Source organism: Halichoerus grypus, chromosome 4, assembly GCF_964656455.1.
Source record: "Halichoerus grypus chromosome 4, mHalGry1.hap1.1, whole genome shotgun sequence".
In the NCBI taxonomy this organism is placed as follows: Eukaryota; Metazoa; Chordata; class Mammalia; order Carnivora; family Phocidae; genus Halichoerus; species Halichoerus grypus.
In genome coordinates, this window is record NC_135715.1 from 63,047,053 (window position 1) to 63,074,576 (window position 27,524).

At 40.6% G+C, this 27,524-nt stretch overlaps 1 protein-coding gene across 1 annotated transcript in view; it reads right to left on the bottom strand.

The window, feature by feature from the left end:
- Positions 1–5,695: 5,695 nt before the first annotated feature.
- Positions 5,696–27,524, bottom strand: part of FREM2 (FRAS1 related extracellular matrix 2) — a 162,216-nt gene continuing 140,387 nt past the window's right edge. Inside the window, exons 17-24 of the mRNA XM_036090816.2 lie at positions 19,362–19,554; positions 17,768–17,872; positions 16,232–16,359; positions 15,999–16,133; positions 15,089–15,215; positions 14,061–14,248; positions 13,704–13,850; positions 5,696–12,247 (exon numbers count right to left, since the gene is read on the bottom strand). Coding sequence (XP_035946709.2) covers positions 11,732–12,247; positions 13,704–13,850; positions 14,061–14,248; positions 15,089–15,215; positions 15,999–16,133; positions 16,232–16,359; positions 17,768–17,872; positions 19,362–19,554 — 1,539 coding nt within the window. The 3' untranslated portion in view covers positions 5,696–11,731. The remainder of the gene's footprint in view (positions 12,248–13,703; positions 13,851–14,060; positions 14,249–15,088; positions 15,216–15,998; positions 16,134–16,231; positions 16,360–17,767; positions 17,873–19,361; positions 19,555–27,524) is intronic.

Consider the following 27,524-nt stretch of genomic DNA (forward strand, 5'->3'; position numbering starts at 1 on the left):
GGCGTTCCTGACTTGAGGCAGGAACTTTCTTGCAGTAGGGGGAGGAAATCTTTGGGTGACTGTGACTAAGATTTCAGCATTATTTTTGATTGGTTTTAAGAAGCTCTCTAGATAATTTATAAAGTAACATAAGCCTCCTATTTATACTAGATATTTGCTTTTTATAATTCCATAGTAACAATTTGCTAAATCTCCAATAATTACAACAAGCCCCCTACCCCCCCCCCCCCCCCCCCCCAGTATTTGAAATTCTGATTGATTTTAATGTGAAAGTCTGAAGAGGCACCTAGGCTGCGGGCTGCAAACTCATCACCAACCCCCAGGGCAGACTGCTTCCCACTCTCTTGCCACCCAGCCCCCTGCCTGGAACAGTGGCCAATGCTCAGCCTCCCCGCGCCTTTGTCAGCGGCTGGGACAGGGCACAGCGCTTACAAGTGAGAATGATGCTTATAACAGGTTCTGTTGGTTGGAATCACTGGGGAACATCATCCTGTGGACTTCATGTTTTCACCCCATTATTAGTCCCAAGAGCCACCAGTAGTCAAGAATTGTTTGTAAACACTATTCACCCCCTCCGAAAAAACCCTGAACTGTTCAAAATAAAGAAGCCATAGAATAGAATATAGATGTGATGTATTTTAAAAATTGCTTTGTCAGAGATTCTTTTGTTGCCATGGTACAATTTTCTTTTGAGTTCTATTTTGAGCAAAGGGCTAGGATTTTTTGTTACCGTTTATTGAATGTCAGCTATGTGTTAACACCATGCTCAGCCCTTTATGGATGCCAAGAAGTATCTTTATTTTGCAGATGAGAAAGTGATGTCAAGAGGTTGAATAACTTGCCCAAGATCCTGCAGCTAGTTTTGGGTTAGGATTTAAAACAAGGTCTGACTCCAAAGTCCTTGCTCTTAAACATCATCGAGGTTTACTTGGGGCAGGTGGGAGGGGGCGGGGATAGAGCCCTCCCATTCTATTTTTGCCTTTCAGGTTCTGGAAGTGTGGGGACCCACTATAGTTTTTCATTGTGTCCAGGACTGTGAGAGCATGCACACACATGTGCACACGCTCCCCGCCCATCTCATGCTCCTTTTCACACTGCACATGTACTTCCTATATAATCCCCCACCCTCACATTCCCCCCCACCCCCCCAGCTCTGCTCACATCCCCTCCATATGCTCCCCTCACACACATCCTGTATGGGATGTATAGGTATTAGCTGTATATAAATGTAAAACAGGGATCGCATTCTGCCTTTGTTTTGTTTTGTTTTGTTTTGTTTTAAAGACTTTATTTATTTATTTGGCAGAGAGAGAGAGAAAGTGTGAGTGAGCAAAAAGCAGGGGGAGTGGAAGGCAGAAGGAGAAGCAGGCTCCTGGAGAGCAAGGAGCCCGATGCAGGACTCGAACCCAGGACCCTGGGATCATGACCTGAGCCAAAGGCAGACGCTTAATTGACTGAGCCACCCAGGCATCCCTGCCTTTGGTTTTGTAACCTGCTTTTTTTTCATGAAACCGTATCATACTTGATATGAATTCTGGACAATTCACAGTTAATAAATTTTTCAGTAGATTCTAATGACTCTATAACTCTAGCACTCATTTCTAACTCACTGAGGTTCATATTTTTCCTTATAAGCTAAATACTTGCATTTCAACAAAAGCTGGGAACGGAAACCTATCACAGCCCACGCACACCAGCCAGAATCTGAGTCGATGAAGTCACACCATGTAGACGCTTGGCCAGTGACCGTACATCTGATGAGCAGTGAGTGGTGCAGAGACTGACCACAGGCTTGGACACTGAGGGTCACCTGAGGGGTAGGCCCTACTTGTACAGGGACATTTTGTGAGCGCACTTCCTACCCTGTTCCAGAAACCCACACTTATTACTTCTTTTGGTTTCCACGATTGCACTAAAAATGCAAATCTTTCCTGTCAATGTACAGCAAACTCTAAACCAGTGGTTCTCCCTGAAGGTCATGGTTCTCTCACTCATTAGAAACTCTTTTTTGAAACACACAGCCCACTGGCATTCCCCTAGGGCCATCCCCCTAGGGTGGGAATAGGGGTGTGAGCTGATTCAGAATCTCTGGGGCTGTGCAGATGTGTTTTTTTGCTTGTTTGTTTGTTTTTAAATTGTGTGTTTTCCATTTTTTTAAAAGATTTTATTTATTTATTTGAGAGAGAGAGCACACATGAGTGGGGGGAGGGGCAGAGGGAGAGGGAGAAGCAGACTCCCCGCTGAGCAGGCAGGCCAACAAGGGGCTGATCCCAGGACCCTGAGATCATGACCTGAGCCTAAGGCAGATGCTTAACAGACTGAGCCACCCAGGTGCCCTGTGCAGATGTGGTTTGAAAGCTCTCTGAGAGATTCAAATTACTACATCCCTCCTGCATTAAGCCTCATTAATTCTTCAGGATTGCAATAGGTCATTGATTACATCAGTTACTAAGGGCTGACTAAAGAAATCTCCTTTGAAGGGAAGTATTTTGGGGGGTGAATGGCATAGAAGAATCAGGGAAGGTCACAGCTCTCCTGGAATGTGACTGCTAAAGACGATATTCAAAACACAGTCGTCACCCCCACTAGCCCCCCCTCCAGCTCCCAGAATTAGGGTGATAGGGTGAGGTTTGTTTTTCTTTTAGGGGGGTGGTAGCTGGAAGGGCCAGGCAGAGGAAATAGCAGACAACCTCTTAGAGGGAGGGAAGCATCCGGTCTCTTTAGATGCAGGCTTGGATCACAGTAATCCCCAAAAAGATTTAAGCCAGCACAAATGACCTCTGCTGGTGCTTTTCCTGTTTTAGCAGCAGGTATGGTGTGGCATTGATCGGAGTGCCCAGGCAGGGTCCGAAGTCCCCAGGTGTCCCCGGCTTTGATTGCCCTTTAGACGCTGGGCCAATACAATGGTATCGCACCCACTGGTCTCGAGGTGTATTTGGCTGTGCCTGACCTTGGAACAGGGATCCCTGGAGAGGTGATCTCTTTCCAAAGTCTTAAATGGGAAATGGTAGGGAAGGGGCAAGATCCCCCTTCACTCTTGCTGTAATCCCTGCCTCCCCTCCCCCCAATCAGCTTCCCAGCCTCCCAGCCTCTCCCTCTCTCTCTCAGCCTGTCTTTCCCACAATCCCTTGATACTAGAATAGGTAGGCTTTTACCCCCTTCTCTTCCTGTCAGGACTTCCCTTACACAAAACCTGACTGGTTTTCAAAGTCTTTGTTCTCACTGCTCTGATTTTGGGTATAATTAAATACCCTGGGCTCCAGATAAAAGATCCCAGCTCTTCTTCCAGAGTTTACTTTAACTCTGCCCCTAAGATTCAAAACAAGCTAGCCAATTCCTAGAGATTTGTGCCTTTCATAGGCAGACTAAACAATCCAGAGCCCCTACCCCCAACTGCCATCTTTATCTGCCTCCCACTCTCTGGCCTACTATCCAACTGCCCAATCCCCCAAGGGCCAGGTACCAGCCGACTAGGGAGAGCCCTATGCCCTAGACCCCATTGAAATTACTCAGATTGGCTAATCCTCCACCTGTTTACCCTGCCTTGGCTGTTTCTGCCCATGGAAACTACAAGAAAGTCTCTTGCCCACACTTTCCCTTGTTTCCTCTGCCTCATGATTGACCCTGGTGCATCCTTGTGTGTGGCCCCTCTGGTGTAATAGGTCAGCTCCCTTTGGAATCTGTGAGCATACTAAGCTTTCTTTTCAATGGCAATTGTTTTTTTGATCCTTTGGCCTTGTCATATCTGAATAATAATAAAATTTACATTTAAAAAATACCAAGTCATGAACCTGGGGTTCTCATCTCCATAGAGAAAGTACTTCTCTCTAATTCACCTACACAGAGCAGACACCTGTTGTTGTTGTTTTAAAGATTTATTTATTTATTTATTTATTTGAGAGAGAATGAGAGAGAGGGAGAGAGAGAGAATGAGGAGAGGTGCAGAGGGCAAGGGAGAGAATTTCCAGCACACTCCGTGCTGAGTGAGAAGCCTGATGTGGGGCTCGATCTCATGATTCTGAGATCCTGACCTGAGCTGAAACCAAGAGTCGGACGCTCAACCGACTGAGCCACCCAGGCAGCTCAGGGCAGGCACCTGTTTTAATATGCATAAAGTGTCTCTGAAGATAATATACTGTGTAGGTCATACCCACAGAAAATCGTATGTTTGTAAATTATAAACAAAACTTCTCTGAATCGGGCCACTGCCTTTGAGGCCTTCTCTGATGACACGAGTATCCCCAGTGCCTCTTGATTTAGTGGTCTCTTTAGAATTCAAGCCAAGTGGTGGTGAAGTGTGCAGGGGGATGGGGCTCCTGCAGAACCGTCAGGCCACAACCACCGTATGTTGTAATGCAGCCTATGTTTCAGACTCATCGTCTTCTGAATGGTTTCAACTCTGAGGAAATCCTGGGGAAATATTTGTACCTCTTTTTGCATACGCCCTTCTCCAAATGTTCTCCCCCTGGTGAGTACCCTGCATCATCTTTGACCTGCCTCAACTTCCTTTGGATATTCTTACTCTGTCCCATAACCTTCTCTACCACCTTTAACCACTTTGCAATTAGTCACATTTAAATTTCTAGGATGAGATCTCAGCATCTTGAAATGCTTTGCAGTCTGTTAGGAGTAGGATTTTCAAAAATTGCTGTCAATCTTCCTCTGCAGCAGCTTCCTGGCCTGGCTGCTCGGTGTGTGCGGGGGAATCAGTACTTTGTGGGCTCAGATGGGCCCAACTCTGTTCCTGATGATTTCCCCGCACCCCCCGCCTTAGTCAGGTCTACCTTCACTCATTCTGATTTGGGGAGTTTTCCCTTAAATTGGGTGCCTCTGGGGTGACTGTGACTTTATGACAGGGAGATCTTATCTCCCAGTTAATACCCAGATGTGGCTGGATCATGAATCTTCCCTTCCTTGGTCCCTTTCCCTAACTTCCTGAAGGCCAGGCTTTCTCTGTAGCAGCTTGGAAATTTCCTAGCACACAGGCTCTTTTCTTTTCTTCTGTAATGAAGATGGATTGAGCCCCTCATTTCTGTAGCTGATCACAGATTTCTGCTATAACACGGCCATTTCCTCCCCCAACCCTCCACTCTACCTTCTCTTGTGCATTTGGCCCTTTTCTTGGGATTATCCTTCAACAGCTATAAGAGGCTGTCTTTACCTTTCCTTCTGGTATTAAATAGTGGTGGCCACCTACTAAAAATCTGACCATATAATAAATCATATGATTACTGACTTGAGTGAAGTTTGCTTAAAGGTGACTGGTCTACCTTGTCAGGGAAGCTCCCCAGCAATGGATCCGATCAGTGGATTCATCCTGATTAGTAGGATTCATATCTGTAGTAAGGTCTAGTAAGGTCTAGACACCCTGGGACAGAGCTACTCACCTAAATATATGGTTTCCTTTAAGTATACATTGCCCCTGGCAGGCCTGTGTCGGCACCTGCTACAAGTGGCCAGAAGCACTAAGATCCTGCAGGTAGATCCTGGCGAGGAGCCACAGTATTTTGCCACCAGCATCAGAGAGGTCCTGGGAGCACAGGTCCCATTCTGGAAGCCTGCAGGAGCTTAGGCTTCAGACCCAGAATGAAAATAACAGACACTCATTGCAGACTACACGAATTCTTGGATTTTAGCGTAAATCAAAGTTGCAGAAGGAACCACAAAAACTCGACCACGTTAACATATTTACATTTACATGGGCTTTATTTATATTAAACGTGATATATTTCGAAGGAAAACAGTGGTAGTTACGCAACACAAGTGGCAGCAAGAATTATTTTAGACACGGATGGAAGACTGAATGGCTCCAAATTATTGGCATAATTGGTTTCCCAGGGATAAGCTTCAATAGCCAGCAAACATGAAGTACCCCAGTAAATAAACAACAACGATAAAAACTAGACCCTGTTCGTTTTTGAAGAATTCCCATGGGAAAATCACAAAGGCCATTAAGCTCTGCAAATAATTCCATTACACACAGATATGTCACTCAGTGGCTAGATAAATATAAATTTACTGTTTTGGAGGGCTTTGGGGAAGGAAGCAGGAACTTAATACAATTATCAAACACACAACTCCTTGTCCAGGCTGAAGTTTTCTTTTAGAGACAAATGGGCTTAAAAAATACCTTGCCAAAAACTTGAATTCCTGAAACCACAGAAAGAGACTAGGCTTTGTACTTCTTTTTGTAATGGGCTTAATTTGGGCCCTTACAGAGATTATCTTTTATTTTTACCAGTAATTGCTTGTCTATATTTTAAGCGATTTGTATTACAGTGCTCTTTATTATTAATGTTAGTTCTTAAAAATTCACAGTTCTCTCTTTTCTTTCTTCTTTTCTAAGGCACAATACTGACAATTCTTACGCGAACGGACGATCCAAACTTTGGAAAAATAAATATCTGTAGTAGAGATTCACTTAGAGTATTCAAGGAATCATGCAATCAGCGTAGGCAACATCTGGCTCATAGTGAAAGGAACATTGTGCATTTAATAATTACAGTTTAAAACACTTCAATGCTGTTAACATTTTAACAGTTTTTTTTTTATTTTGCCTTTTATTTCATTGCAAAGTATTCAATCATGCAAAACAACTTCATATATGTGATCTCTGGCCTTTTATTTTTGCTCAGTTAAACCTTTAAAGGGATTTTGTGTGTGTGTCTTAAATGTCAGTGTTGAACCTTCATTGAGAGAAAATCAAAGCACAGATTGTCATCACATTATTCAATATGATGTTTTTGATCTTTTGAAGGGAGTTCTTCTCTCCATCATCTAAAAGCCTTAACATTTGATAAAGAAGGGACACTGCCCAAGTGCTGGGCTCACTTACTAGCTTTCAGATGAATGAGAATGCTAATTATGTAGTGAAAATGGCAATGGTTTCCAAACTAGAAGGGAAGCATTGCTGGAAGAATGATAAACAAATCTCAGAGGAAGAAAAAACCCTAGTCTGTGCCAGAGAGGAACCAAGGAAGGAAGAAAGGGAGGGAGGGAGGAAGGAAGGAAGGAAAGTAGAAGAAGACGTCATTGCTATAGCAGGGCTTTGGTTTTGGTTTTTTCTTCTGGATGTTGTTGCTCTTAAGTAAAACACAATACTAAAAAAAAAAACAACATACAAACAGATATCAGGAAAAGGTAACAAATGTACTTGAAAGATAAGGAAGACAGCAAAACTGTTTAAGTCTGCCAATTCAATATTCTGATTTGTTTTCCTGATAAAATTAAATTCGAGAGAGGCTCACATTAGTATAGTTTGTTTTATCAACTTCAGTTCTCTCTTGAGCTTTCTTTTATCTATAAAGTTTCTGTATAATCTTTCCAGGGAAAACTGTAGGAAAATACCATGCACTTCTATTTTAGAATCTCTTATTAAAAGCAAAATAACTACCAAAATCTCAGTCTTTCATTTTTAACGTCAAAGGATATGGCAACAAGGAGAAATAGACAGTGAGGGAAACTTTGAACCTATTGATAGTATTTTCTGAAAATTTTTATGTCATTACCAGGCAACACTGGAATCCATTCTAAGAAAAATCTTAAGGAAACATAGTAACCTTTGAACATTATAATGTCAAAGAAAATCCCACGACAGTATGTTTACACAAATGACCATTCTGTTGACCTTCTTGAAAATCTCCACATGTACCATTTCAGTTAAAACTGTATTTAGGGTCATCTTTTTCTAGAAATGAGATCTTTGGTTGTTTTTATATGCACACGTGCCTGTGTGCATGCCAGATAATAGTCGTATTTCTAATTCTCTGCCAAGTTACACATTTCTAAGCCATGGCCATCGGACTGATTGAACACTTAAGCCCTATTGATCATTTGCCCTACAGTTAGTAAAGACGCCTGTCTTCTTCCTTTTGTTATTGCTCTCCTGTCTAGAAGAAACGAAAGAGTTTCAAAGAATCATAGCTCCCTTGTTTTCAAATGAATACAATTATGTAAATTTCAAATTTGTAAAACACTTGCATCTTTAAAAATTCTTTTTTCTTTTTCTTTTAAAGGGCTAAATTGGTTTCTAAGTCAAAACTAAGTAGATATTTTCAAAATAGTAGCAGAAATCAAATTTCCAACTTTAAAGATCTAAATGTCATTACATTTTGCTGTTATTGCTACTTTATCGTTTCTCAATCTAGGACTATTTTAACCCTTAGCACCGATTTACACGAGGAGAGGCTCCGTGATTTTCACGCAGGTCCATTTCCATTTTCAAAGCTGACCTTGGAGTTGGTACCCTGGAAAAGACTTAAGAGGTATGATGACTTGATAAAGAAGTTGTTTGCTGCTTATAGAACTAAATCCCTTCATCCTGAGCCTAGAGTTGGTCCTTCATATCACAAATGCTATGCAGTAGCATGGCAGAGGAATTCTAGTTGACCTTCACTCATACTGTTCAAACACTGTGGATGCTTGTGGGAGGGTGCACTTCAGGAGCTGTTGGGGATGTGAATGGAAGGGAACAAGAATTTATGTGCTATATCCCATTCTTGGAATAAAGTGGGCCTGTCTTCCATTAAGAGGAAAAGAATATGCCAGGCTACCCACATCCCTGTAATATACCCTTTCTGTGTAGATTTGTGAAGGCAATTCCATTTAAATTATTGATCTGAAATAATTTGCCTTAGATCTGTGATCACAATGATCCATAACGTGGGGTTCTTTTAGATGAAAAAGAGTAGACTCCACTGTCGGTGCTCTGGAGAGAGTTTTAAGTTGTGGTTCACAGACATGCCTGGCTTGTTCTTGGTCCAGGGCAGAACCTAATGCAAACGTTGATCACTCTTGTCTAAAGGAAGAGCCTCATTTGATTATAACCTGCCCGAGACCAGGCAGGACATCTTGGTTTCTATGTAATCTCTCAAAGTGGCTAGTCCTAGGTGAGCATTTAGTAAATGTTAACAGAGGGAATGAATTGGAAGAAATAAAACCATCATTAAAACGTAATTACGTATTGTAATGTTTCATAGTTCATACGCTGGGAGAGCTGCTAAGGCTCCATATATATTTTTGTGCTTTGAGTTTACTCTGCAATACAATTTCAATTATATAGTTTTAATTAGCATCAGAAGCTACTGGGTATCTAAGGAGTTATTATAGCTTACATCCCATTGTCTATGGGAAGTTATTTTATGTAATTGTTCTGATAATACCAGCATAAATGTCTAAAAACAAAATATTAGGGAAAAGCGTCTGTTTTATTGAACAATAAAGCATTTTTCCCTGATTCTTTTTTCCACTAGAGAGTTTTTTTATGATTAATGTATGTAAAATCACACATTAAATAAATAGATAAAGAGAATGATGCCGAAATTCAAGCACTTTATACTTAAGAAACCTATATCTGCCTATTTCCCACAGACTCTGTTTTCAAGGGGAGGAAGGAAAGGAAGAGGAGAGAAAGGGAGAGAAAGAGAGAAGGAATGGGCAGAGAGGAAGAAACTTTTCTTTGTTAGGAAAGGATAGACATGTTCTGTATTTTATAAGCCCTCCAATTCATATATGCCAGTCTCATTAGAAAAACTAATTGTAGAGTGAAATTTGATATAAAACCAGTGTGGCCCAAAGGCTCCAAACAGACTTGTTGTAATGATGCTTCACTGATTACTATATTCAGTGACAGAGATGATCAAGATTGCACGAGAGTCAGGCTCTGAAGCATCCAAACTACTAAAGGAACATGAAGTCAATCGCGAGTACTTGCTCTAACAGCCTAAGTGAATTGAACCCATTGCTAAGTCATGAAAAGTCCACACACTATTTGAAGCGACTTAACTCATGCTCATACCTAGACAAGTTATGAGGTAGCTGAAAAAGTAGCAAAGCATCTGCCAGAAGGCAAAGCAAAAGAAAAGGGGATAATTATGAAAGCATCAATGTTTGACAAATGAACTCCTGGGCTATACAGTACTTTATATAAGTCCTTTGAGGGACCTTTGAATTATAGGTGATATCTGTAAATTCCCCAATGAAAGGAGACTCCAGTCTACCATATTCTTTGAAAGACTTTGAATGTGAAGTGCAGAGCTGCCCAAAAGAAGAGAGGCGAGCATTAGACACTTTTCACCTCTCTCTCAGCACCAGTGTATATTCCTTTTTTTCAGTAAAGAGATGGCTGGTGCCCACGGACACCAGATAAGATCCATTCCACTAGGATGTCCAGTGTGGCCAGGCTAGGAACGCAAGTAAAAAGATTTCAGGCAACACTTGAGGGTTAGTTAGCCCTTACGTACAGTTCTTTTTCTCCTGACCCTAATTTTTGCTTGAAATACATTCACTAGCTTTTGGAAGATTGGTCATTAGACTACTGACATTTTCCTTCGCTTTCCAACCAAAATTTCTGCCATTTGGTGAGAGTATATTTTTTTCAGAAAGGCGACGGGAGCCTTGCCAAGCAAGCTCACTAAGTTTCTTGATTTTTAACACTGTAAGCAGCGTTACACATTATTTTTTCAGACACTGAGAGGGACCTCACTGCATCAGCTCACTGAACTGGAGATGTCAAAGAATGCTGCTTTCCTCCTGGATCAAAGAAGATGGCAACCTCCAAGGCCATCTCTGGAATGACAGTTGCAGAGGTTCCCATTTTTAGAACCAGAGGCTGATTAGAAGGCTAATAAAATGTCCTATGGCCAATTTAAGTTCTGGACATTGGTTGTGTGGTTATGCTACCCTGAGGGTTAACCTCATGTATCATCTGTCAGAATGTTCTTTAATTCCATAAAGTATGTAGAAGAGGCACTTTGGTTAAACACATGATATTAATAAATACCACTTTCTCCCTCCACCACCTGTAATGATATTTCTCATTATCATTGATGGGTTCAATACTGCAAATATCTAGGCTCAGTTCTTAGAGAACATTGTCTTATAAATGTGAATCTATCTCTATAGCATTTCTTCATCATCAAAACGCCACCAACCCTCTCATTTCCCACAAGTGTTGAGCACCAATAAGGTACACTATCACGCAAGAACTTGACTATTTCTCACTATGTAACAGGAAAGTCTTTCTTCGACAATCTCTTCCAGACTTAACATATTCTTTGGTTTAATTTAAAGTTAAATAAGCAAATAAAATAAGGAGGCTCTGACGAGGATGAGAAACAATTCAAATCCAAGCTAGTGAGTTCCTTCCCTCTATCTTTCCTTCCACTCCCTCCCACGTAGTAGTAGAAAAGGTGAATGATGGGCTGAGCCACCCCTGGTCATAATTCCATGCTGTCTTCACCTATTCGAAAACCTGTCATAATAAACAGTGTGTTTATCATTCTTGCAGACTGCCCATTAAAACCTTTCTAGTAATAAACTGTTACACAATGAGTAAACCATGTGATAATTGCACCTTCAAGATTCATACTCATATAGCAATAATAGACTCCTCTTAAACTTCTGAGAAAGTCTGCAGCACCTTTGAATAGATTTGTCTCCACTGTGTAGAGAAAAATGCCTAAAATGAGAAGCCCACTGATGGCTGTGTGTACACGTGAATACATTGTTGCTGCCTCCTGGGCCAGAGGAAAGGCCTGGTCTGTGGTCTGCATGTGTTCTCTGATGCATGAAAAGAGTAGACAGAATTCAAATCCAAGTTCATGAGTACAGTCAGGCCCTCTGAGCAGCTCCGGAACAGAAGTCCCCAATTCTCGGCCGTTGACAGAAGCATTTGGGTTCCTACCGTCTTTCCGAGGCACTTGAGGCAAAGGCTGAATCCCACCTGCGCCCCTCAAACCTCTGAGCTGTCGCCGTGGTGGCTCTGCGGGGGCGTCACGGGCTTGCTGCTGCCTGAGCCCTTCAGAGCGCCCTTCCTCCTGGCGCCCTTCTTGTTCCTGCACATCATCACTGCGATGGCAGCGAGGCAGACGGCGAGTAATCCCACCGCGGGGCCTCCGACCACGGTGACCAGGCTGACGTCGTCGGAGCTGGGCCGGTTGAGCTCGCGGGGGAGGACGCCGTCGGGAGGAACTCGGCCCTGGGGGCTCTGCTTCCTGTTGGGGCGCTGCAGGGCAATGTGCTGGATGTTTGTTCCCCGGTTGTTGTCAGCACCTATTTCCCAGGCCAGCGGGGGTGGGCTCCTGATCTCCCTCTTCTTCCGGCCCTGGCTCATCGCCGGGGGCTTCCCCGGACTCACTAAGGAGTGGTGCTGGTACTCGGTGCTTCTTTTGCCAATGCCTCGATTGGCGTTGTCTTTTGATCTTACTGTGTAGATCGTGTGTATGTACCATTCCCGGCCCAGGGCGACCTAGGAAACGCAACTCTGTTAGAAAATTAAATACCGGGCGCCTGGGTGGCTCAGTTGGTTAAGCAACTGCCTTCGGCTCAGGTCATGATCCTGGAGTCCTGGGATCGAGTCCCGCATCGGGCTCCCTGCTCAGCGGGGAGTCTGCTTCTCCCTCTGACCCTCCCCCCTCTCATGCTCTCTCTATCTCATTCTCTCTCTCAAATAAATAAATAAAATCTTTAAAAAAAAGAAAAAAGAAAAAGAAAATTAAATACCACACCGACCTAATTCACGACTCCTGCAAGAGAAATTAGCGGCAGAGACAATAACTGGTAATTTACTTTAGTCTGCAGAATTGATACACTTCATATTTTTGCGTGGGTACTATGTGCAAGGCTTTGTGCAAAACACTCCAAAATATTTTGTGCAGCTCTTGAGGGAGTGTGTGCCGGTAAATACTTGGTAATCTGTGACTTGCCATAGAATGTCAGAGCTGGCACACGGTTTTAAATTATTCATCTAAAAAATGGGTAAAGAAGGGTGCACAGCAGTTACGTAACTTGCCAATGTCACTCAACTAGCTTGTGGCCAAGGCAAGACTAGAACTCAGATCTTCTGACCCTCAGGACTCTCTTTCAGTACGTCTGGCTGCATATTTACATATAAGACCATAGAAGGGGTCCGTTTTTCTGCTTTTTCTAGGGCCTCTGAAAAGAAGGGAATTTCTGATGGCTCTCTGAAGCCTTCAGGATTTAGAAGGGTCTAATGCTTTGAGAATTAACAGCGAAAATAATTTTAAAAAATTATTCAGAGTAACAAATATGCTTCCTTAAGATTCCTTCTTTAGGATGAATACAGATATCGTGTCTGCAGCCCATCCTGTGTGGACAATTTTCAGGAAATTTCCTAAAAGGTGTACTTGCTCCCCCAAGGATTCACAGTGGGAACACATCTCTGAATCTTGTCTCATTTGTCTGCTCAGGGTTATGGTCGCCTGTGTCTCCTTCTACCGTCTGTCACTCGGTTAGCATATTCTGTCTTGATTTATAAAGTCTTTGAGAGTGGAGATTTATGAGCTGTGCCTGCTTCTTTTTCTGAATCCAGCAGTTCATACAAGATCACTCTAATAAAGATGGTCATGAAAAGTCAACAGGAAGGAAGTTTTGAATAAGAAAAGCAGGGTTTCGAAACATCAGACTTAGATTTATATTTTGGGCTGAATAAGGATCTTCATTACCCGTAGACTTAAAATAATATGAATGCACTAATAAAAATAGTAATAGCTAGGTTTTACAGAATGCTCACCACGTGCTCACTATGGTCCTGTGTTGTTTACCTACATTACCTTATTCAGTGTTACTATTACTTACGCAATATTACAATCACTGCCCTTTAATAGAAGACACTGGATCATCCCACTATTAAGTAATTTGCATATGCTCACAGAGCTAGTGTAAGTAGCTTATTACTGGCCCACCTGAAAGAGTGGTGTTGAGTCGACTTTAAAGCCATCGGATCCAGGCTGATTCACTAAGAGAATAGCTTCAGGGTCATCTGCTGCTAGCTTGGCATTAAACAGGACATTTCCAAAACTGGTGGCTTGTGTCTCTGGCTGAGCTTTGTCCTTTAAGCAATAAAAGAAAATGAGCAGTCCTGTAGATAATGCCAACTTTTGCAAGTACAGAATGGTTTCTTTAGGTTTGTGCAAGTACAGATTACCATAAAATGTCACCATTTCGTTTCATTTGAAAAGATGCTATTGTTTTTAAATACCAGACAAAACCATTGAACTTTGATCATCTGTCTAATTCATTGTTTGGGTCAAAGCACTTACCACAATTTTAAATCTGTATAAGAGTGAAGGAGAGTCAGCTAAGCAGCCGTATTCTGCATTCGTGGGACTGTATTTGGGAACATAGCCGTCGGCTCCAGTGCACAGGAAAACCTTCTCAATGCTGCAGTAAAAGGAGTCACCCAGATTCTGGACAGGATCTACCATGACACGCCCATAAATGATGTCACCTGAAACAGAGATGTGGAAGGGTCATTTCTGTTACGCGGTAAGGCGCGTCCACGTGACACGGCATACCATGGTGACAATGATGCCCCTAGGGAGTACTTCCTTCTTTTCCTAATCTGCCATCAAATGTTGGAAGACCTTCAGGATGTCACCCACTCCCAGGCCTCAGGTGAGACCACTTTTGGGGACTGGACCACAAATGACTGCAGATTTATTGACCCTCACATGCTCAGTCAAGGCTTGGCCTATAATTTAATATTCATAATTCCACTGTGGTTTAAAGTCCGCTTCATATAAATAAGTTACTTGGTAGGGTGCAGACTAATAAAGTATATAAAAAAGAAAATATTGATAAAAAGCTGACTTGGCTTTATTTGATTTTGAAGGAGAGTTTGCGGAAATCCCCTGGTAGTCAATCATCTATTTCACAACTATTACTGAACTCCCACCATGCATGTTACGCATTTTACTAGGTGCCAGGAACACGCCACTGAGCAGGACAGATATAACTTTCACCCAGGAGGCATTTACAGCCTCAAGTAGCTGCAGAATTTGAGTCTATGCGACTTGAAAGAAGATTCAAGAAAAAAACCTAGATTTGTTCCCAAAGTCATTTAGGTAAGTGAAATAGAGATTAATTTCCCCAGAAGAAAAACCATCCAGTAACATACATCCAATTTCAGTGGCCCTATGCCATCCCTGCCAAAGTGGCAAAGACCCAGTAATATTCTCAAAAGCATACCAGACGTGATAATTTCCCCTCTCCAACATGATCCCAATAAAGCAAAGCAGAGCAGATGCCATGGCAAACAGAGCAGATGTCTCATTTGTGAAACGAATACCTTCTGCAAAGGCAACATCACTTTCTTGCCCAAATCCCATCGATCCGTCAGACAACCAGAGACTCTTCTTGGAGAGGAGGTACATTTGGGTGTTCAAGCTGAACTCAGCTGCCACCGGATCGCTGACCTAAAACCAAGTGTAAAAGCCCTTTTATGGTTTTTCGATTGCTCTGGTGGTGCACAAACACATTATTCACGGACACACACGTGTGCTGTCCACGGACGTGTAGATTCCTGAAGACTGCACTGCAATTTTGACATCCAACCAAACTAATGTAGGGAATTGTAACACTGGCCTTATCCTTCGCGATAAGGCAAAACTGGCGAGGTGAAATGGTTTGATTGGGACTAAATAGCATTACTTGAGCTCTTTTCCTTTGGTTTCACAGAGTGTTTTATGGGACTTATACATATCACGCTCAGTGCAAAGCCAACACTTAGTCTTCGTCCTTGGACAAAAAGTGCCATCATGTTTCTTTTACTATATAATGGCAATTAGGTACTTTGAGATGGCAAGAACTACAGGATTTTATTTTCCTTGAAGATCAAGAATGAGACAAAGACGTGCAGAAGAACTCTAGGGAAAAATCCTCAAATCTCCAAGGCAGCACACTCCAGGAGGAGACACGATCAGGTAAGAAAAAGAACAACCCTTGCGTACTCTTAAACTCTGGATTTTATATCCTGAACCAACGATAGATAAAGGGCAGTTCTTTCCTCCTTCCTTCTTCTCTTGCTTCCCTCCTGTCTGACTTCCTTTTTTCTCAGCATGCGAGAATTTAAGTCATGGTGTGAATTTTTTTTCTTTCTTTCTCTCTCTCTCTCTTTTTTTTTTTCTGATACAAGTAAGCCACGACCTTAATGAAGTGGAATTGGAGAAGTCCGGGGAAAATAACTGCAAGAGATGCACCTGTTGGAACCGTATGTCAAGGTCAAAGGTGACAGGCTCCCGGGGGTTGCAGGTGACTGGCAGGCGGTACTCTTGATGCGACGGAGTGGTGCAAGGCAGGAGTTTCACTGTGTAAGTCCCCGAATAGTCACGTACCTTTAAGGAGAAGGGAGGACATTTATGTTTTTCATTTAAGAATCTGAGGTGTTGTCCCAGGCCACGGAAAAGGAAAATTAAGAGCCCGAGTCACTTACTGCAAAGTCAGACACAAAGCTCCATTGCTGCACCGGCTGGTTATAGGTCGGCTCACTCCTTATGAGGCGCAGGGAGAAGGTCAGGCCTGGATGGTCAGCTGACACGATCATTGAGCTCGTGAAGGATGCTAGAAAAGTGCCAATAAGAATAATGGTAGAGTGGTTTTAAGAGTGCATGACAGCTTAGAGTTTTCAAAGCACCTGACTGTGCATTGCTTGCTTTTATTCTTAATACTAAGCCTTCAAAGCCCCAGTGTTGGTATAATTAGCCTCATTCCCCCCCCCACACACACACCCCCAGAGAATGTGGGCTGAGACTGATTATAGTGACTCTCCCAAGATCACACAGCTAGGATGTGTGCCTTCTGATTCCTAATTCAGTGCTTTTTCCACTCTATGATTCTGTGAAAAGATAATTGTGTAGAAATGCTCAAATAGTTCAGGGCTACTTTCCAGGGAAGGCACAGCAGTGTAATAAAAGCTGATGTGAATGCATTTATTGTGCGCCGAAGCTATGAGCTGAGCTTTAGTCTCTTAGCATCCACAGAGCTGGGCAAAACCAATTTATAAATGGAATCTAATTTTAATTAGATTGCCTGCAATTGTGTATAAACAAAGATTCAGTTTATTAGAAAGGTAGACATGTGCAAAGGACCTTTAAAGACCAAGAAATCCTTATTTTCCAGAACTGTCAAGTACTATAAAGCAAAATGATTCTTTTTGGGTTGGCAGTTCTTGTAGCTCAGCCTCATAAAAATACAATGAACCCTCTTTCTCTTCTGAATTTTGGCCCTATTCTCTCCTTATTTGGAGCGCAAACCCAGAAAAAGGAAGGCGGGAGAAGACATCAAGTGAACTATGTTCCCCGCCCAATCTGACAATAGTTGGTAAATGGGCAAAATAATGCAAAACCAATTTAGTGATATGGAGAGTCAAATAAAAAACTATTTCTGATGAAATATCCTTTATATTTAAAAAAAGCCTGGACACTGGACTTGAGTGACTGCTTCCTTATTGGTATTCAAAGCACAGCGCCTCATAGTAAAATGACACAGCCAATCTTTATTAAAGATAATTAGTTAACACGTTTGAAATATAAGTATCATAGTGCAGTACCACTTCTGGCTCTATTATAAAGGTTTCTTACAGTATCCAGAAAAGAGTTGCGAACAGAGAAGTGCTTGCTGAACAAACGACTTAAAATTCAACTTTTTATGCAACAAGAATGGAGGTAGAGAAGGGGATTGTGGTTGCTATGCTCTTTATCTAAAGAAAACACCACTTAAAATGAACTCAGTAGAGTTTTTGTTTAAATTTATTTTCATCATTTTGTATTTTCTCTAGAAGTCTGCATCGGTAACGACGATTTTGTAGCTTCTGAGATGTAGCTGAACGATTATCAAGCCCTCCTGCAGATAAGTCAGGTGGACAATTCACTTGAAGTTAAGGGTTTCGAAGCTCCTCGGGCAGCGTGGGTTATGGGAAATCTGTGTCCTGTGGTGCAGGGAGTGGCTCCTGGTGGATAACAGGGCTTACCGGGATGGGACAGCACGAACAAACCGTGGAACTGAGCCTCGGTCTTGAAGTTCACCACCAAGCGCCCCTCTTCACCGATGCGCATGCTTGTTGGGTAGAGAGAACCTACATGGGATAGTGCACAAGAGTGGAAATATTGGTGACCAGGGACTCCTTACGTGCAGGATTTCTTCCGAATTTGAATTTGGATACTCTCATCTTTAAGCATTCTAGCCAAAAGCTGTTATCAGAAGAATTCTGAGTGATAAGAGAAGCAGAAGTGTTTTGTTTGTTTGTTTTGCTCTGTTTTCTAACAAGAAAAGGTGTCAAGAAGGGAGGCAAAATGGAATCAGGTAACACAAGTGAAGTCAATATGAAAGAGAAATAGACAGATTGAGTACAATAGGCCAAGATTTCTTTTTCCCCTAAAAGCATTAGTCTACATAAATGAAGCTGTAAATTGGGAGAGACACAGTAAAATTGTCAAGTTTTAAAGATCTGAACGTGGAAGTGGGTTTGTGTTCTCCAGAATGATTCCAAGTTTTATAGACTTAATACAAACTCTGGAGGTTTTCCAAAACTTTTAGCAGTTTGACCAAAGTTGGTTCCAGAGATAAGAAGGAACCATGAGATCCTTACGTAGAACTTGAGAGCCACAACTGGATTCACATTAAAATTTCCTTAAATATATATTTTCTAAGGCAAGATATGTAACTAAAACATTGAAATATAAAATAATCTAGGATGATCACTCAGGGTGATCATATTGCCTTTCACATAGCTTTAAGGCGATCTTAATCTGTATAAGATAGCAAATTTGGTGCACTGTTAATAGTACTTTCCCTCTCTGGCTCATAAAAAGGAATGCAGGCACGATGCTCAGATAGGCATGGAACCCAAACAGTAGCATGTGCCTGAAAAGAAACAGTATTCATTGTACGGATAGGTAAATTAGCTTTATGCCTGTGGACTTTGAATTATTATTCTGATACGGAGATTGAAACAAAGTTTGGCACATGCTTATGGGCAGAGCAGTTAGCTGTACTTACCACCACTGTTCCAAGACATTCTGCTAAAATATTGCAGAATAATAGAATTTTAAAATAAAAAGAATATTAGAAGTCTGTTCTACCTTTGAGAAGAAACTGAGTGCCACAAAGGTTAAGTAGTATGTTCAAGATCACACAGCTAGTTAGTGGTGGAAGCCAGAACTAGAATCCAGGATCTATCTCATTTTCAGAAACAAAAAAAACCATAAATTTTTCTCTTGGGTTCATTTCTTATTTTCAATTGGAACTGCCTCTATATGTTTTCTAGAATCTAGGAAACGCATGGACTGTGTTGCGTAACGCATACATGATGAATCGCCTAAAATGGACTGTAAGGGTTAAATACCCATGAAATGTATACAATATATTTAACAGTCACATGTTATGCAGTTTGAGGCACTGATATGGTTTTGTTAGTTCTTCCATGACAAAATGAAATAGTTTTAAAATACTGATTATAAAAATAAAATCTATTGAAAGTCGCTTCTATTATTTTTAGCTACAGTAAAAAAAAAATCCCAAGTAATTCAGATAGATGAGGAAACTCATCCGAATTATTAACCCACCTTGGAGTTCGGCTTCTGGTGGGCTGCCGATTCCATCATTCCACAAGATGGCAGTGTCATACACAAAAGTCAGGCGGAGCTCCGACTTCAAGTCAAAATGTTGCCAGCCTCCTACCCCAACCGGGGAATGGAACACGTAGGAAACATACAGAGGCACTCGAAGGGTCACATAGGACTGCACTAGATTTAAGACCTAAAACAATAAAATTATCTGTCAACATGATTCAGTGTTAACTAGACGAGCCTAACTTTGTACAAGCCACTTTCTCCTTTCACTCAACTAGAGATTTTGAGTGGCCGTTAAGGAAAGGAAGTGACAGCATTTATACTATTGCCCCCTCACTTAATTTTGGAGAATTGACTAGTCGTTACCATTACCTTCCTTTGCAACAAAGGATACGCGGCAGCAATCGTGAAAGGAAACTGCATTGTTTTGAGCATATTATACCTACACAGTCCTTTTTGTTTCATAACAGCTTTATTAAGATATAATTCACATACCATATAATTCAGTTGATTAAAGTGGACAAACCAACAGTATTTAATGTATTCAGGGAGAGGTGTAACTTTGACCACAATCAATTTTAGGACACTTTCATCACCTCCAAAGGACATTCCAAACCCATTAGAAGTCACGCCTTCATTCCTTCCTCCTCCCTTCCCCTGGTAGCCACTAGCCTATATTCTGTCTCCATGTATTTGCCAGTTCTGGACATTCCATATATATGGAGTCATACAGTACGTGGTCTTTTGTGACAGGCTTCTTTCACTTATGTTTTCAAGGTGCTTCCGTGTTGTTGCACATTTCAATACTTTTATTTCTGAATAACATCCCATGGCATGCATATGCAACACATATTTATCTGTTCGTCAGTTGATGGACATTTGGGTTACTTTCTGTCCCGAGCTATTATGAATAACACTGCTATAAGGTACTTTCAAATTATTACATAAAGGAATATAGAAGAAAGAAAGAAAGATCTAGAAGCAAACATGTTGAGTAATGACATGTAATACTTAATATGTCGCAAAATTAATTTTTAGTTGAAATGAAGTGACTTGCTTTGAATTTTATACTTTTCTTCCTCAGGTATTTTGTAGGAGAGTTAGGAATAGTGGAAGATAAACTAATATTCATTTATTGAGCCCCTATGTTCACAATAAAAGCTATTTAATATTTTTACTCTCCCCCATAATTATATTTATATGTATGGGTGGATGGTTGTATGTGTGGATGGATGGATGGTTGTATGTGTGGATGGATGGATGGATGGATGGATGGATGGATGGATAGATGGATGGATGGATGGATAGATGATGCATAGAAAAGGAAAAAGAGGAAAATTAAGGTTCAAAGAAATAAAGCAAATTTCTCACAGAATTCTTTAAGCTTTCTGAAAGGCCCTGCCAATATTAGAACCCAGCCTTTGGCCTGTGCTTTTCTACTCTATCACACCTCATCACATTCCAAACAAAGCTGAGGGCAGTCCTAGGATCACCTAACCAACGTTATCATACTTAATTCTCAAAATAGCTCTGCAGAAGAGCTGGGCAAATATAACTATCTTCTACACAAGAGGAGATGGACTTAGGTCAGATCATACTCATTAGAAGTTCCAGTTGGGCTTTCTAATACCATTCTAATTCTCTTTCCACATTGAGCTGGCAACAGGGATCATACACATGCGTTAGTGAATAATATAAAGAATGATAACAATAATGTATCACTTTGTCATAGAGTAAAAAAATAAACTCCTTAAATCACAAAAAAATGATGACCTGAATCGCCAACTAAAATATATAAAAAGAAAACCATCATCCAAGCAAATTATTTAATTCCTAGCTGTGTAGTAACTAGCACTCCCCATCATCTGCTAACACAGCCAGCAGAAGAGGGGCCTTGGAACCAAAGTTCTTTGAGATAATATTTGTTAAGGGTCAATATTATTGCACTCAGTGAGAACTTGATCTTGTAGTGCAATTTTAACAGTGTAAAGAAGAGTGATCAAGCCAATGTATATGCCACTGGAAATTAAGATTAATATTTCATCCTGTGATTTTAATAAACCATCATCTTTTAAAAATTAGGCTTTAGGAATGACTTTCCAATTAAACTGTCTAGGTGCTGATGATTTTTGCCAACATTATACTCTATCTATCAAATGTTACTGAGTGTGCTATTTTGGACAGAACTATTAATGTTCACTTCTTATGAATGAGTTACTTGGCACAAAGCTCCCTGACTAATTTTTCTTTCATTTGATTCTTGTGGCAACCTAGAGCTTGACCATTTCTGGACATGGAATCAGTATCTTATTGCATTTTCTTGTTCACCATGGCCAGGGCTTCTTTGTCTGCTTGGAACTTCTGTCTAGAGTAACTGGTGCCAGTGGAACAATATCAATCATCCAGGTCGCCTACCTGTTCATTCTTGTAAAATTGAAGAATGCAGTGCTGTCAATCTAACTTCTGGATATCATCTTAATGAGCACTTAATTTTCTTTCAGCCTGAATCACAGGACTTTTTAAGGGATTTGTTTATACTAAAAGAAATAGATGTTAAATCTGGTACACTGCTCTTAAAGCAACCATGACATGACACAGGAGTTTACATGTCCTTACAGACATTTGAAGTGTCTTCAACAAAACCAAGTGAGCCTTTAAATTCCAAATTTAAAGGGAAAGCATAAAATGCAAGTTTTCTGGCAAAGGTAACACTGGTATAAATTTCTACTACTACTACTGTTGGTACTAAGTGGCTAGTAACGGGCAACAAGTATATATTTGGGGAGGTATTGGCAGCTGAAGACACAAAAGCAATTCTGCTGGGCTGTGTCAGATAGTAGGAGAAGGGAAGAATAAGGAGGAAAATGAATATGCTAAAAGAGAAATTATACACGGAATATTGCCTAAGGTGGGGACTAGTGTTGAGATAAATCCCAGTGGAGTGAATTCTTCACTCATTTGGGCATCCAGCTTAAGCTATCCAAATTACGTATTGCTTTATTGAAATAAGCAGTATATATATGCACTGTTTCTTATAGAAGTTGGCAGTATACACATGCACTAATGAAAACTACCTAGATTTACTTTGTTCCTTTGCAACTTTCATTTGAGCAAGGCCATATTCTACGTGTGTTGAACTTAAGCCGTGAAGAAGTCAATTAGCTTGCCCAAGATTATTCAGTACAATCAGTGCTAACACCCAAGTATGTAGGCCAGAACTATTCAATGAAAATATAATGTGAGCCACACATGTAATTAAAAACTTTTCTAGCAGCCATACTTCAAAAAGTAAAGAGAAACATGTGAAACTAATTTTAAGAATACTTAATCCAATATATCAAACATATTACATTTTAATATGCAGTCAGTATAAAGTAATTTTTGAGACTTTTTTTTTTTTTCCTACTAAGTCTTTGAAATCTGGTTTGTATTTTACAGGAACAACACATATCAATTTTGAACGCTCAATAACCACACATGGCTAGTGCTTACCATATTGGGCAGCACTGATTAGACTCTTCTACCCAAGGTCTTTAATTGGACCACAGAGGTTGAAAACAGTAATCATTTTAAAATATGTTATAATCCAATATCTACCCTCCTTTATGTGGGATATGTGGTTTGTGCTCACTTCAAAGATTGAAAATTGGACTAGAGCTGTTAAAATATTATCTGAGGGCTACCACTGGTGCGGATTTCCCACTGATTGAAATTTCTGTTGCTCCTCTTGTTTCCAGAAATATGTCTACATCATCAAGATGGTGGTGTTTGTGAATGTGTAAAGAAGGCTCATAAATCTCAATAGCTTGAAGTCTCAGTAAAGCATGGACTTAGCTACTCAGTGGAGAACACTGTTTTAACAAGTTAGAATCCTTAGCCAAGGGATTAGCAGTAATAGCAGCCTACACATCCAGGAACACTTGGAAGAAAGAGACCTTGGCTTCTGTCCAATTACAAGGCTTTCTAAAGGCCTATGGGGATGCACAAGGGAGACCCTGGAATGAGGTAGGGTCAATACTGGTCCACAAATTCTTTAGTATTAAGGACAACCCTATGGGATATTTACAATAATAGAATTAGAAATTATCTAAATGACCAACAATAGAAGAATGGCTAAGTAAGTTATGATGACACACAAGGTAAAATATTATGTAGCCATCAAAAGTCATGTATCTAAAGAATTTTCTTTGTCATGAGAAAATGCTCACAATGTTAAGTTAAAAAGCAGTATACAAGATGGTATAAATTAACATTACACTGCTACTATTAAAAAATGTGTATGTACATTGGAAAACACTAAAAAATCTGTATGTGCACAGTGATAGTGGAATAAGATTTTTTTTTTTTTACATTTTTTTAGTTCCCCAGCTTTCCACTGTGCTATCATTACTTAAAAAACAAAGAAACCAGGGAGCTTGGGTGGCTCAGTCAGTTAAGCATCTATCTTCAGCTCAGGTCATGATCTCAGGGTCCTGGGATGTCCTAGGATCAAGCCCTGTGTCAGGCTCCCTGCTCAGCAGGGAGTCTCTTCTTCCTCTCCATCTGCCTCTCCTCCCCACTTGTGCTCTCTCTCTTCTGTCTCAAATAAATAAATAAAATCTTAAAAAAAAACAAAGAAACCACATTATTAAAAAAAATAATTGACAAAGTTGACAAACTAAGAAGTAACGTGCTCCAGGTAAGCTACACATTTTGGATTCTTCTTATTTCTTATAAAAAGATTTAGAGTAACATACATGTGTAAAAGAGTAAGTCCAAGTACTAAGCGTAAAATACTGGGATGGAAAGAGATGACTTCTAAAGTATATTCTTGCCCTAAAGTTCCATGTTTCTAAATCCCAACACACAGTAACAAGGAAGAAAAATTATTCCTCAAACCAAGCAACTAGGAAAAAACACGTTTACTTTTCCAGAATCATGGAAAATCATGTCTTCTCATAAGTAAATTACAATTTGATGTTTTCAGTGCAAACTTACTTGGGGTTGCATTTCTGTAGCTTATTTATTCTCCTTGAAGGATGTTATCAGTTGGTGTTTACCCAACAAGGTAAGAGCTAAGATTCTGACCTCACAAGACCAATAGCCAGGCTCCTGAAAAGTGGAATGAATTGAGGGCGTTCATTTGTATAAGAAGTTGTTTTCAAGAGAAAAGTCGCCACCAAAAATATCCAATAGTTTTAAAAAACTTGGTTTAACTTTAATGATTATTTTGCAGCACAAGTGCTTTTGATTGTACACCAAAACAATTTAAATTTTTATTTACAGAACACTGTTTTGTCACACAAAACAATGGAGCAGTATCATTTTTTAATTAATCTCTATTTTTCTTTTCCTGTTATTCATCTGCTTTTATATTTTAGAAACTATTAAAAATGATGTTAGCATTGAAGATTAGAAAAGTCCGTGTTTCTTTTTCTCGGCAAATAAAATTCTTAATTTTTATAAGAATGAGGATTGACTCTTAGAGCTCTACTTTGTTGGGAGTGTAAGCTCTGTGTCTGGTGTCCTCACCAGGGGCCTGGGATAGTCCCTGGCACAGAGTAGGTGTTCAGTTCATATTTCTTTAATGAACGAAGGTGTAATGAATACGGTGAGAAAAGCAGAAATACTCTTGATATCAGCTAAAGCTAGCTGTAGTCAAACTGCATAAAACTTAATAAAACTTCATCTGCTATGAATAGAGAACTATCTTGGATATTTCAGATGATTCCTTCAGTTTGGCAACTCTGTCTTATAAGTTAAATAATCTGAATGTGGGAGGTTAGGGAAGGTAGAGAATCTTTCTCAGAGGGTGTTAGAAACAGCTTTTCAATCACAAAGAGAAATGCAGGGACTTGCCAATGTTTTGTAGAAGTAGCTTTAGCCACTAAAAACACACAAAGAAAAAAAAGTCAGTTCATCATGTTGTTCCTGGGGGAAGCAATTACCAGTGAGTAAAATTTGTTTGCACAGTGATCATCTTGATCTAAGGTGCCAAGTCTAGAAAAGGACTAGAAGAGAGAAAAGTCACGTCTATTAAATACTTGGCTGGGGGCGTGCGTTCTTGGCAGAGGAGAAACAGACTGGGGGCAGCACTGGCTTCCTTCAGGATCTGTGGTCCAGCAGAGTGGGCAACCCAACCACAAAGCTGCCATGAAGACAGCCCATATTGATGGTTTACCTTTACTTTTCCCCATTTTCCCATCCTAAATTTGGAAATATGAAAGTTTGCAAAACTCTTATGAAACCCTAAAGCAGAATCTGTTCAAGTATTCAGTTTGTTTTCCTTCAGGTGTAGCCTCATGAAATATGTTTTCATTTCGATCTGATCTGCTGGTACTCAGCTGAGTCTGTGGACCCCTGTCATGAAGGCACAGACTTGCATAATTTTATCAGCACGGGTGTAGGTGTAATCTGGCAGACATGTTCATGACCCGTTGGGCAGCATTACTGTCCCGAGAACGACAGACAAGTTCATTTGCCTTTCCTGCAGTTGTATCTGTGACCAAATCCATTCCTCACCTTCACCCAATCAAATGACATTTAATTCACTCAATTAAATATCCAGATAAGAATCATGATGTGGTGAAGAGCACAGCCTTACAAGCGAATTGAATTTGGGCACATTATTTGAATTCTCTTTGCTTCAGCCTCCTCATCTCTAAAAGGGGGGGGGAAACTCATAGTTATTTCATAATGTTCTTGTGAGGACAGAATTTGTAGAAATATGTAAAGTATTTAGAAGAATGGAGGGCACACAGTACAACATTAAATAATTGTTAGCTATTACTATTATAATCATTATTCTTATCATTGGTACAATTAGGTATTTTCTCTTCTTCTCTAGAATCCAAAACTAATGGGGAGCATTAAGGAAATATCTGAAAGAATTATATTTCTTCCACTTTAATTTATATTTTCTTCCTCCTCGCCTATATTTAAGTAATGTGTGTGTTGGGGGGAGGTGGGGATTTAGGAGAATATCAAGAGCTAGGGGAGAAGTAAAAGTTTAAGCCCAAGGAACCAAGTAGGGGAAAAGGAGATGACCATCTCTGAGCTCCACTCTAAGCGTGAGCAACACGTCTTATTAGACTGTATTAATGTTGAGTTCACACTGAGGCTTTTAAAATTTTATAACAAGCTCCTGAAATGTCAATGATTTACACTGAATCTGGTCATCTCTATGTATGTTGATCATCGCGGTGATGCTATTAAATTTATTTGCAACAATGCAAAAGCAAAAAATCAAGAAGGTAACACAAATTTGTTAAGAATTGGACGGGATAACGCTTATATTCCTAGTGTTATTGTAACAGGAGCCTTTCAGGCGGGTAAATCTTAACTGAAAAACCTGCAGTTGCTCGTTTTCACCTAATGGAGCAGAGCCCCTGGCAGCTCAGCCACAGAAGAAGGGCAGTGACTTTCTGAGCTGGCAGCGATAATGGGAAGGAAAAGTACTCAAGTTAAACAATTAAATAGAGGACCAGTAATTTAAGAAAATACACACGCAGCAAAGTATCGTCAGTTCAGCTGAGCATTTTATGGTAAGATTTGGTCAGAGAGATGCACACATTAGAGGGACAGGATTTGTATTCAAAATGCCCTTAAGACACTGGGGGAGGGAGCAGATGTAATAGGATAGGACTTCCGAGGGCAAGTGCAGGGTTTTCGTTAGACAAGGCTGTCTAGCTTGCAGATAAAAGATCAGAAAGTGCTGCCATTTTGCAGAGAAGATGGAAAACATTTTCGAGGGCGAAAACAGACTAGAGACTAGATGAGAGCCACAGAAAAGCCCCATGGTACAAAGTGAATGGTAAGAAAGAACTAGAACCGAGACGCCTGGGTGGCTCAGTCAGTTAAGCGTCTGCCTTCAGCTCCGGTCATGATCTCAGGGTCCTGGGATCCAAATTTAGGTCTGCATTTGCTGGATTCTAATACTCAAGCCCTTCCCACCCTTCCACACTGTCTTCCTATTGCTGTTTGGGGATTTTTACTAATGCGTGCAAATTTCTGAGTATTTTGCTGCTTTTAGAGGAGACGGAGATAATGTCTCATTCCCTTGGGAGTCCAGTGGTCCCCAGACGGAATGAATGGCTGCCCATTCTGCATCAGCATCAGCTGAACGTGTCAGGTTTCACACTTCTGCCATGGGGTTAAACTGATACTCAGTTATTATCT